Source organism: Pteropus alecto, unplaced genomic scaffold (genome assembly GCF_000325575.1).
Source record: "Pteropus alecto unplaced genomic scaffold, ASM32557v1 scaffold110, whole genome shotgun sequence".
Classification (NCBI taxonomy): domain Eukaryota; kingdom Metazoa; phylum Chordata; class Mammalia; order Chiroptera; family Pteropodidae; genus Pteropus; species Pteropus alecto.
Window position 1 is genome coordinate 1,590,192 of NW_006431920.1, and position 13,174 is coordinate 1,603,365.

At 38.2% G+C, this 13,174-nt stretch overlaps 1 protein-coding gene across 2 annotated transcripts in view; it reads right to left on the minus strand.

The window, feature by feature from the left end:
• Positions 1–1,719: 1,719 nt before the first annotated feature.
• PSMD1 (proteasome 26S subunit, non-ATPase 1) overlaps positions 1,720–13,174 on the minus strand; it is an 84,936-nt gene continuing 73,481 nt past the window's right edge. For both annotated transcript variants that reach the window (XM_025043216.1, XM_006906641.3), the window contains 2 exons: positions 3,456–3,611; positions 1,720–1,934 (listed from right to left, as the gene is read on the minus strand). In XM_025043216.1, coding sequence (XP_024898984.1) covers positions 3,465–3,611 — 147 coding nt within the window. In that variant the 3' untranslated portion in view covers positions 1,720–1,934; positions 3,456–3,464. The remainder of the gene's footprint in view (positions 1,935–3,455; positions 3,612–13,174) is intronic.

Here is a 13,174-nt window from a genome sequence, read left to right on the forward strand (position 1 = left end):
ATCTGCAGATGGGGAGGAGAAAGGCTGGATTCCAGGATTAGGTCCAGTCCAAGAAATCGATTTCCTTCCATCTGTGCATCCTGCAGTGACATCATTTAGTAGTAATTGCTGCCATTCTCCCTTGTTTCTTCTATTGAATGTGTAAATTCTAACTCCTACCCTGTCTTCATACATGACTATATTTCATCCAGTTCCATTGACTTCTTTGCTCCTTAAGTTTTCTATGCTATGCATATCCTAGGAAAGCTCCTAGGGATAAAAACCATCAGAAAAACAGATACAGTTTCATCATAATCTGATCCAAGTGTCCATTTTACTTTATATTGTAGCTTGCATTTTTTAAAGCTAGACCCTCAAGATTTAAGATACAAATTCTAAATTGTGCTGCCCACCAGGAACTAGTGCCGACTGCTCCCTGAAATTCAGTCTGTTATTTTGGAAGGAATTTAATAACGTTGGCCCGAGGCCAGCGAATGTCCCACCTCTCCCAGACTACTCAATTTTGGACAGTGACATCATTGAGGGACTTCTGTTTTTTAAACATTTCATATATTAAGGGAAATGTTAGAGACAAGTCTGTCTGAAATGCAAACAATGCTAAGATTGAACAGGAAGGACATAGCTAATGAGAGTTTAGGAAATGAGATCATCTCTTTTATAGAATCATCTGATATTGAGGAAACAAGGAATTTATAAAGGAGAGGATACAATAAAATTAACCAATGAGTGGAGCTGTCCTCTGGGATCAGTAACCTTTAGACCCGGACCTAACAACAAAGCTGTGGTAGATGAATGTATTAGCATTGATCTACCCAAGAGTTTGTTTCCTCTAATGGTTTTTGTTTTCTCAGACTCCGAAGGCTACATCCTAAATTAGGAAATGAAAGAGTAGAGTGTGGAACAAGGAACCATTCATGTATAAACGTTAGAAACTGTCCGCTTTAATTTTACACGATTGAAGACCAAGACACAGAAAACCCCCAAACCCCCAAATCTTGCTTATTGCCACGTCCCAGCAAATCAGAGAGATTGATTTCATGTGCCGGGAACCCAAGAAGGGGTAGTTGTCAGAATAACAACCCAGCCTGCTTATTTCGAAAGCCCAGCGTCCAAGAAAGGCTTGTTAACATAGAAATCAAATTTGCACTTGTCAAAACTCATCAAATTGTACATACTTCAAATTTTTGCATTTTATTACATTTAAATTATACCTCAATTAAAAAATTATGAAAAGAGGAGCAAGAAAAAAAGGTACATTATCAGATTCTGTGGCTAAATGAAACTAATTTATGTCTTGTCCTTAACAAGGTCAAAAGCAGGAAACGATAAGCAAAGCTTATTGAAAAAAAAAAAATGCTTCTGAATTGCCTAAACAGACTCCATTTCCCTAGGTTCATTAAAGAGACTTCACTGAGTGATGGGACCCCACACTCTCGATACCATTAAGAAAAATGAAAAGAATCCTTGGAGTGATAAACAAGGGTTGATTTTTTTCTCTCTCATTTTTTTTCTTATTTTTTCTATTACTTTTCAAAAAATCTATAAAATAGTCGAACTTTATCATCAATATGAAAGTCATGCATATTTGTCCTAGCAATCAAGGATTTAGCGCTTTGGGTTTAGGCATTTTATGGTGGGGGTGGGAGGGAGGGAAAGGGTATTAGACGCATTTCTTTAAAATCTAGGCTGAAAAAGAAATAAATAAAAAGTTCCTGTCCATCTGGAGATTTTAATATATTTATTTGAAAACCAAGTTCTGTGAAAGAGCACACTAGTCATACATCTTCTCTTCAACCAAAGAATCGAGGACAAGGTTCTTCAGGTCGGCACAGATGCGATGATACATGCAGTGAATAGCAGGTGTCAACACGAACTTCCTCACAGGCATTTGCAATATGAGCCTGGACCCTCTTCCTCAGATGAGCAATGACATCCTGGGGGAGGGAGGGAAGGGAAGATAGGCTCATTCTTTATTTTAAAAACATTCTTTATTATTCTTTTAAACTACTAGCTGTTTAAATCTAAAACTAGCCCCTAACTTTGCTTATGGAATCCCAATATGCAAGTTTGTGCTTGGATAGATTAGTTTTCACACTTCTATTGGACTGAATATTTTATTCCTTTGAAAACCAAATCTCCAACTAAAAGCTTCTAAGCCATCTTGCAGTTAACCGCCTTGAGGATGTAGTCAGGGGTTTTCAGTAAGACAGTGTGAAAGGCTGAAGGGGACTAAGGTGAGTCAGTTCTGCAGAGGGATGAGTGTGCTCGTGGTATTAACACTGCTAGGTGCAAGCTGGGTAAACTTAGGAAACCATCAAGGGCTGAAAGAGAATTTTCAAGAGCAAGTTCAGATGGCAGTGAGTTAGTATAAATCTCTCTAAGGTCCAAACTGTCTCTGGGGCTTGAATATATTTTCCTACTGATGGCAGGGTTTCTGCCTTAATATATATCTGACATTGCTGCAAAAGCTTTCACTCATTGCTAGTCAGCGTACAACGTTCATGGTGCTAGATTTGCAACCTGACATTTAAATGTATTTTTCTTTTGTCCTAACGTAATAAATGATCCTGTTCTTATTTTCTTTAAAGAGTTGAATAAATTCATATTTGTCTGACAATGTACTTGTACTAGGGTGGAATTAAGAGAATCCTGATTATACATTTTATACGCATTTCAAATATGTAATGACCATTCAAAAAATGCACGAAGTATGACAATTTTGTTAAATTAGATTATTCCAATCTTTTGCATCTAAAGACCCCCTTTCAACAATGTTAGAACGCTGGTGCAGTGACGATCTTTTTCAACTGGACAAAGCTTTGTGTTATAGTGTGACTGACCCCAAAGTATCTATAAGCACTGTTTCCTGTACCCATTAGATGTTCGACAGCTTCACTGAATAAGTGAATGTAAGGCTTTTAGTGCCGAAATTATTGCCAAAGGAAAGGGAGAGAGAAGAATCAGTGAAAAGCCTAGACCTGTGCTACTCAAAAGTATAATCTACGAACCAGAGCTGGTCCATGAACTATCCACAATGAGGAGCTTGTATTGAAACGTAAATCGACTCCAACACTGGGCCGACTGTCGACCTCTGGGGTGAGGGGGAAGCGAGGCTTTTTTGATAAAAGCAGCACTGAGCGGATTCATGTTCTGGAGCAAGCTCTCTACCTCCTCATGGACTTAGGGAAACGGTGTGCAGACCAGATACTTTGAATAGTACTGGTGGTACACTATAGGGGAAAGAGCCGATGAAGAAAGGAAAAGTAGCTGGTGGTTATGATTGCACGGAAAGGTCAAAAAAGGGCGAAGTTTTAATACCCTTTAGGTAGGTAGGGATTAAGCACAGAAGCAAGAGAAAAGTGAGACAATGTTCCTACACGAAACGGTTGTGTAAAACATCTGTGAAGTACTGGCAAAGAGATTTCTCTTTACGTACGACTTTGTTCCACACATACCTCTGGTCCTTAATCATCAATATACTCAAATGGTTCTGGGGGTTCTGGCTCTTGTTCCTCCTCTTCGATTTTTGGGCCATGGGCTGCCACAGGTTCTACCAGCTCTTCAACGTCTTCGCTGGTATCCTTCAGAATGATAATGCCTCCAATGGAGAGCTGTCAACACAGAGCAGGGGATGAAGTGCCACAAGCTTCACTCCCGTTCCAGGTTACTCCAGAATCTAGAGTGAATTATTTGTTAAATGCTATCTTAAGACCACCTGAATGATTCGGAAGCAAAGAACGGATAGTCAGGAAACCTGCGCATCTGCACCTGTGTGACGCTATGCTGGTGACTTAACCAGACTGTTCAACTGTAAGAAGGGGCTAAGATCTTCTCGATCTATTTTTTCAGGCTAGTCTGAGGCCTGAATGAGGAAAGCAATGTCAATGTGCCTTATGAAGGATAAAGGGTAACCGTAATCCTTAAGGAGTATTCGCAAACTTAACCAAGTGCCTCTGGGTGTTAGGTACTGTTCTATTTGGATGATGCATTCCAGTTTAAGAACAGTGTTTCCTAGTACTACCCTCAATCTGACTGCAGGGAGAGTGTTCGCTGTCCAAATACGCTGTTCTCCGATCATATTGAGTACTACGCTTTGCTACTCTATGTGTGGTCATGGACCATAGCATCATGATCACCTGGGAGCTTGTTAGAAATGCAGACAACCTGGCCCTATCCTAGATCTATAGAATCTGCATTTTTAACAAGATGTCCAAGTGATCTGTATGCACATTAAAGTTTGCGAAGCACACTAGACTAATAGATACTTTATTATTTGTAAGAAAGCTATAATTTTGGATGCAAAAGACAATCTATAAATGAAAAGTCAATTTTTTTCTCCAGCAATTTCAGAATGACAGCAAGAACATAAATATCTGAGTTTTTTACTTTAATCTACAAATCCCTGCTCATTGACAACGAAGACACAGCAATTCTATTAAGCCCTCTCTCAAACATATTAGCAGAAGGTAAATTCAAACACCAAACGATTCACCCATCTCTGGTGTGCTAATCTTATTCTATTTGCTTGCCTGTGTTAAAGGAAATGGAAAGTTGCTTCTGTAATTAAATCAGTCGACAGTGGCAGGGCACATCTGGAAAAAACATATTTCTACCAAAGCACATTACTGGGAAGGAAAAGAAGCCCAAGACCATTAGTTAAATGGTTCACATGTGTATAAGCATCTCTGCAGTTCAACCTAATCTGATTTTGTACTCATCAGAACTCTGCCCTGCCACGCAGTAAACCTGGTGCGCCTTCATGAATTCCTAAACTACTTTCCTTCTGTCAACACACACATATCCATACATGTGAATCTAGAACTCCTTCCCTTAAAAAGAGTTTTGCTTTTCTTGAAGGGGAGCCATTTTACAAATGGACCCTGCTTTTACTACCAATATTTACCCAAGAGCAGTCAGAGTATTTGGCCAGTGTCCTAATCTCCCATGGCCTAAAAGTTTACTTTGTACCTTTTAAAGGACCAAATGGAAATGAATCTTCTACAAAACCGAAGAAAACACTCATGTTCACAAAAGGACTTCCTACATTTTGGAAACATATGACTCCAGGTTATAATTGTTCTATTTCATACTTAGGTGGAATGAAATAATCCAACTCAAATCCTGTAATATAATCAGCATATGGAAAGAGCTTTTAATAGCTGCATGGTTTAGGCTTATTTATAACTTTCTTCTATGTTAGCAAGTCCATATTCTCGAAACAGACAATAAGACATATGACATTGTTTTCTGAGAAGGCCTGTGACAACTGAAGACACAGGCTATGGAACATTTCCTGTTGCTAAGTACTCCACATGCTCTTTAAGACATCTTTTAAGATGTACAGAAGGCAGAGTGGGAATGCTATCCATTTTCAAAACTATGGTTGCCTTTTTCAAATGCAGTATCTGAGCAAGGGTCCAGTGACGCTGTCATTGAGGATATGGGAGTGAGTGAGGGGGCACCCCTTTCTTCACTGCATACACACAGAGGCAGTCTTGTCATTTCTTTTTCTTTGAGATACAATTCATAAAACGAATTCTTTTAAAGTATACGATTCAGTAGTTTTTAGTATATTCAAAATTGTGTGACCACCTCCACTGTCTAATTCAAGAACACATTCATCAATCTAGAAGAAACCCTGCATTCATTAACAGTCATTTTTCACTGCCCCTACTCCCAGCCCCTGGCAACCACTAATGTAACTTCAGCCTCTAAAGATTTGCCTATTCTGGACATTCATATAAACCATACGTGTGTGGCCTTTTGTGTGTGGCGTTTTTCACTTAGCATAATGTTGTCAATGTTCGCACACGTAACATATATTAGTGCGTCGTTTCTTTTTTTGGCTGAATAACATTCCATTGCACACATCACATTTTGTTTATCCATTCACCAGTTTATAAACATTTGTTTTTAACTTTTCAACTATTATGTATAAAGCTGATATAAGTACGAGAGAACAAGTTTTATGTGGACATAGTTTCCATTCTCTCGGGTACATATATACATAGGAGTGGAGCTGCTGGGTCATACGATAGGTCCACACTTAACTTTTTGATAAACTACCATCTGGTTTCTGCAGAATCTGAAACAGTTTCTATTCCCATCATACTATACGAAGGTTCCAATTTCCAACATCTGTGCTAACTTTAATCTACAAATCTGTCTGTTCTTTTTGATTATAGCCATCCTATGATGTAGTATCTCCTTGTGGTTTTGATTTACATTTCCCTAATGACTAAGGAGGTGGAGCATCTTTTCGTGTGTTTTTTGGCTATTTGTATATCTTCTTTGGAGAAACGTCTATTAAAAATCCTTTGCCCATTCTAAAAATAGGTTATTTGTCTTTTTATTGAGTTATATGAGTTTTTAAAATGTATTTTGGATATATCTCTTATCAGATATATGATTTGAAAATATTTTCTCCTATTCTGTAGATTACCTTTTTCACTTTTTTGGTAGTATGTAACTTTTGCAAACAAAGACATTTTTAATTTGATAAAGTTTATCTTTTTTTTTTTTTTTTACTGCTTGTGCCTTAGATGTCATATATTAAGAAAACACCGGCTGATTCCAGGTCACAAAGTTTTTACACATGTATGTTATTTTCTAAAGGTTTTAAAGTTTTAGCTCTTATATTTAAGTCTGATCCATTTGCAGTTAATTTTTATATATATGAGGTAGGGGGTCCAACTTAATTCTTTTGCAGGTGAATATCCGTTGTTCCAGCACCATTTCTTGGCCATCCTCATTGAATGGTCTTAGCATTCTTGTCAAAAATCAACTGACTATAAATGCATGGGTTTATTTCTGGATTCTCAACTTAATCCCACTGATCTATATGTGTATCCTTATACCAGTGCCACACAGTCTTGATTACCATAGCTTTATAAGTTTTGAAATTAAGAAGTTTTGTTTTTCCAACTTTGTTCTTTTTCAAAATTGTTTTGGCTATTCTGGGTCCCCTGTGTTTCCATATGAATTTGAGGATCAGCTTGCTAATTTCTGTAAAGTCAGCTGGGAGTTTGTGAAGGGCTATGTTGAATCTGTAGATCAAATTGGGGAGTACTGCCGTCTCAATGATATTAAACCTTCCAATCCATGAACATTGACTATTGGTCTGTAGTTTTCTTTCTTGTGAGGTCTGTGCCTGGTTTCACTATCAGATTAACACTGGCCTCACAGAATGTCAGGCAGTGTGCTCCAGAGCAGTTGCACTTCCCTAAAAACCTTGTGCTCCACATATTCATCCTTCCTTCCCTCCCTCCATCTTCTTTCCTTTTTGCTTGCTCGGTTTAGGTAAAAGTTTGTCAATTTTGTTGATCTTTTAAAAGAATCAGCTTTTGGTTTTGTTGATTTTCCCTATTGTTTTCCTATTCTCTATGTAATTAATTTCTGCTCTAATCTTTTTGCTTAATTTTGGTTTACTTTGCACTTCTAGTTTGTTAAGGTGGAAGGTTGTTATTTATGTGGGATCTTATTTATTTAATATCTTTTAAAAGATAGGTGTTTACAGCTATACATTCCCCTCTAAGCACTGCATTCACTGAATCCCATAAGTTTTGGCATGTTGTGTTTTGTTTTCATTCCCCTCAAAATATTTTCTGATACTCCATATGATTTCTTCCTCATCCCACTGGTTATTCAGAAGTGTGTTGTTTCGTTTCCACACATTTGTCATTTCCTCACATTTCCTTCTGATATTGCTAATTTCAATTCATTGTGGTTGGAGAATAAAGTCTGACTTCAACTCCTTTAAATTTATTGAGACTTGTTTAGTTGGTTTATATTATTATTCGACTCTTTTTCTGCCTAGTTATTCTGTTATTGCAATTGGGGGACTGAAGTCTCCAACTATTATTGTCTATTTCTCACTTCAATTCTGTCAGTGTTTGCTTCATGTATTTTGGGGCTCTGTTATTAGGTGCATATGTTTATAAATTATTATATTTTCTTTTCCAGTGTACTATTTTAATTCCTTGTTTCTTTTAGTCTATTTTTTTGAGTTATTTTCTTAGTGGTTGCCTTTGGGGTTACAATGAACATTTTAATCTAATTTGAAAAATAGCAACTTAATTTCAATAGTATAAAAAGCTTCACTCCAATATAGCTGTTTTCTGACTCCTTTGTGTTACTGTGTTATGGGCTGAATGTGTCTTCCTCTAATTTATGTTAAAATAATAACCCCTAAAGTGGTATTATTAGGAGGTAGGATTTTAGGAGGCAATTGGGTCATGAGGGTGAAGCCCTCATGAACAGAATTAGTGCCCTCACACAGCAGTCCCAGAGACAGGTTTTATGGAAGACAATTTTTCCATGGACCGGGGCGGAGGGTGGTGGTGGTTTCAGGATGATTCAAGTGCATTACATTTATTGTGCACTTTATGTCTATTATTATTATTACATTGCAATATATAATGAAATAATTATACAACTCACCATAATGCAGGGAGCCTTGAGATGGTTTTCCTGCAACTAGATGGTTCCTTTTATCTCCTTTTGGGAGACAGTGACACCCGACGTGTGTTGCTTATGTCCAGCCTACTCTGTAATCTCATTTTAGTTGCTGTCACTGCAGAAAACCCTGCTTCACAAAGACAGAGTGTTGGAAAAGGAAGCAGGCTTTTTAGTGCGTTTGTAGCAATTTTAGGATATTCTGCCTTGACTTTAATCCAGAATGTATGGGGATTTTAAGTTGTCTCAAACATATTTTTAAGGCCACCGTCATTTGCGATCTCAAGCAGCTGATCCTCTTCTAGCATGGACAAAGTCGGTTCACCTGGCTTATTCATAAATAGGTCACGGATTCATCCCTTCCCAGTTTGGGGGTCTTTTGTGCTTGGGAAGTAATGCTCAGATTCTTTTGAAAGCTGAGATAGGTGATCATGCACCAGTTGGGAGAAAGGCCCAGGCTCAGTCTCTTTCAAAATCTCTGCTAATGTTTGAAACATGTCAAAAGTCCCAATGTTCACTTGTCGCCTACATAATTCCAAGTTGGCTTTGAATGCAGCCACTTTATCTGCTGACTTGAACACAATTGTTCTTCCCTGACGTGATAGATTGAGTTGGTTAAGCAGGTTGAATATATCACACAATTAAGCAAGTTTTGCAACTCATTCTGTGTCACTGCAATGTGCTACCCGTGGTGACTGTTTTTCTAAAAGAAATCTCTGGAGAGGCTCTCGGAACTCAAAAACTCTGGCCAGTGATCTGTTTAGAAAGGCTTCTTAGTTCTGGGTGTAAGAAAAGACATGTGTGCTCTGCGTCCATCTCCCCACAGAGCTGTGCGAACAGACGTGAGTTTAGGGCGTGCACTTTAAAGTGGTTGATAATTTTAATCACATCCTGCAAAACGTTATATTCAGGTGACATTTCCCCGCGAGCCAGCATTTCTCTGTGGATGACACAGTGTGTAGACTCAGATTCAGAAGAGACCTCTTTGACCCCTGTAGTGAAACCAGAAAGCCATCCGGTCATGGTAGCCACTCTGTCCATGCATATACTGACACAAAATGACCAATTAAGTTTTCCTGATATGCAATCATGCAAAGACTTGAAGAGTTCTGCAGCTGTGGTGTTTGTTGGCTGGCAACAAAAGTGCACATAACATATCCTCATGCACATCATCCTGAAAAACAGATTGTACAAAAACAAGCATTGTTGCCTTGTTGTCAACATCAGCAGATTCGTCAACCTGGATTGCAAACCATGGTGACTCATTAATCCTCTCTAACAATGTCCTCTGCTATTTTATCATTTGTCTAGTTATGGTGTTAGCCGAAAGAGGAACACGTGCCACCTTCTGAACTGCAGCCTCTCCTGAAAGTTCATGACAAATGTCCTTAGCAGTAGGCAAGATCAACTCTTCACCATCAGTAAAGGGCTTCTTAGCTTTAGCAATGCAGCCACTAAGAATGATACTCTCAGTGCAGACGCCTTTGATGAAGTAGTGGCCTTCAATTATTACTTCTGTTCATGTTCAGGTTTTAATTTTTTGAAAAAACTTCAAAGGCTTGTATTTTAACGCAGGGTGCTTGAAGGTTTCATGGCTTCGGTGGATAGCCAGTCATCACATATTATACAAAATGGGCTTGGGGAATGTGAATCACCTGTTGCAATGAACCAGTAATTTAAGTAGGACTCTTGATATTTTAAATTTCTTTTAAATGCAGCTTTTTGTTGGCAGTCTTAGAGTCTTCCGCTGTCTCATCATTGGGATGTTTGTTTTTTATTCATTTTGGCTAGGGTTACTTGTGGGCTTATCAAAACTGTAACTGAGATGAGTGTGTGGGCCCGCAGACTAAAATAAGTGAAGGATTCTGACTTCAAGCCTGCCACCAGATGCAACTGTACAACCTAAGTGCATCAACTCACTTGCCGCATAAAGCCTGCCACCAGATATGGATTGTCACATTGACAGTGTTTTGATATGAGTCTGCAAGCAACTGAATTATTGTGGTCTCTGTTCAGTCAAACCTTTCTGCTAATGTTAATCTGTCTTTGCAGCTGCTCCCCAGCGCCAGCATCACCGCCTGGATCCCTCGCACATGCGGTTCACAATAAGGTTGGTGCTCCTATGAGAATCTAATGCCTGAGGATCTGAGGTGGAGCTGAGGCGGTGATGCTAGCGCTGGGGAGCGGCTGCAAATATGATGAAGCTTCTTTGCTCACCTGCCGCTAACCTCCCACTGTGTGATCTGGTTCCTAACAGTACTGGTCTGAGGCCGAGGGTTGGAAATCCCTGCCTTATAAGAACAGACACAAAGAAAGCTTGCTTCCCCTCTCTCTGCTCTCAGTCATGTGAAGATACAAGAAGAGGGTTATATGCAAACTAGGGTGAGGGCTTTTACTGAAAACCTGATTATACTGGCACCCTGATCTTGTATTTCTATCTTCTAAAACTATGAGAAATAAATGCTTATTGTTTAAGACACCCAGTCTTAAATGGTAGGTGGCAATTTGCTATAGCAGCCAGAACCAAGACATATTGTAATGCAAACTACATTTTTATGCGGTGTGTACACATCAACACCAATTTATAATTGCTTTATACAGTTGTCTTTTAAATCTGATAGGAGAAAAAAGAACTACAAACAAAAACATTTATACTATCTTTTATATTTATCTATACAGTTATATTTACCAGTGCTCTTTATTTTTTCATGTGGATTCAAGTTACTCTATAGTGCCCTTTCATTTCAGCCTGAAGGGTTCACTTTCGTATTTCTTGTATAGCAGGTTGGCTAGTGACAAATTCTCTTAGGTTTTATCTGGGAATGTCTTAATTTCATCTTCATTTTTAAAGGACAGTTTTGTTGGCTATAGAATTCTTGGTTGGAGAGTCTTTTCTTTTGCACTTTGAATGTCATCCTACTGCCTTCTGGCCTCCATGGTTTCTGACAACAAATCAGTTGTTGATCTTATATGATGAATTGTTTCTCTCTTGCTGCTCTCTAGATTCCTTTCTTGTCTTTCAACACTTTATGATGTGTCTAGGTGTTAATCTCTTTGAGTTTAATAATACTTGGATTCATTGAGCATCTTGGATATGTAGATTTTTATTCATAAAATTTGGGAAGTTTTCAGCCATTATTTCTTCAAATATCCTTCTATTCTTTTCCCTTCCTTTTTTCGGATTCCATTTATCCCACTCTGTGAATGCTGGTATGCTTGACAGTGTTCCAGAAGTCTCTGGGGCTCTGTTCATTTTTCTTCATCCTTTTTTGGGGTTGTTCCTCAAATGACCTATCTTCAAGTTTGCTCATGTCTGTTCAAATCAGCTATTGAACTCCTCTAGTGAATTTTTCATTTCGGTTACTCTATTTTCAACTCGAGAATGTCCATTTGATTATTTTTTATAAGTTCTATCTATTTAATGATACGATTTGTTGAGACGTCATTCTCATACTTTCCTTTAGTTCTTTAGACATAGTTCCTTTAGTTCTTTAAACATATTTTAAATAGTTGATTTAGTCTGCCTATTAATTCCGGCCATTTTTAGGCTTCCTCAGAAACAGTTTCTATTAATTGCTTTTTTCTCTGTGTATGAGCCATATTTTTCTTTGCTTGTTTTGTAATTTTTTCTTGAAAACTGGATACTTAGTGATATTATGTGGCAACTATAGAAGTCAGATTCTGCCCCCTTCCCAAGGTTTGTTTTGTGACTTTTCTGAACTACTCCTATGAAGTCTGTATTTTCTGTTGTATGTGACCACTGAAGTTTCTCAATGGCCAAGTAATGACTGGACAGGGATTTCTTTAAACCCCAGAAAAAATAAGTTTCCTAGTCAGTGCTGAGGGGCTGTGTGTGTGTTGGAGCTCACGTTCAATAATCGGCCAGGTAGTTGGCGAATTTTCATTTCTTGCTTGCACAGAGGCAGTCTTTTGACTTATAGATGGACAAGCTTCCTATTTAGTTTCTTGTCCTTTTGCAGATTCCTCTGACATTTTGAGCAGAGGCTTAAAGGTCATTCAATTTCCATCCAAGACATATCAGTCTCCTCATATGGCCTCATGACATTGAGCATATAATTTGCTGTCTTTAGTTCTTCTTAATTGTTGAAAACACTGGATGTTTAAAGTATTCACTAGTTGTATAGTACTATGTATCTGTTCTGAGTATATCTCACTTCAACTGTCAAGAGCAGTTTCCAGATGCAGTTGGAATATATTCTCTGTAAATATTCCACTCAGATGTACTGGGTTGCAGATTAGACGGTGACTACATTTAAGGTGTCCACTGGTGGTACTCTCAATTAATTCATTCAACACTATCGACTAAGTAGTGTTAATATCCCAGTAATGCAAGATTAATAGGAGGTGGGAGAAGATCTTCAACTATTGCCTCCCTCCTGGCCTGACTGCCTGCTACTTAAAGCTATCTGGTGACTTATCACTACCACTAAGTACTGAGAAATTATGCCAGCCATTGTTTTAGGTGTTTTATATATAACGAACTATTTAATCTTTATAGCATTCCTAGAAGGTAGGCAGCATCATCATGCCAATTTTACAGAGGGTAACTCTGCTTGGAGGTGAGAATGGTATTTAACTTGGTTTAAAAGGATGAAGTTTTTCTGCCAGCAGAGATCAGAAAAAAGGAGTCTATTTAAGAAAATGAACTATTTCAGTTGTCATTTCCTCTAAGATCTCATTCCTGATTAAACAACTTGTC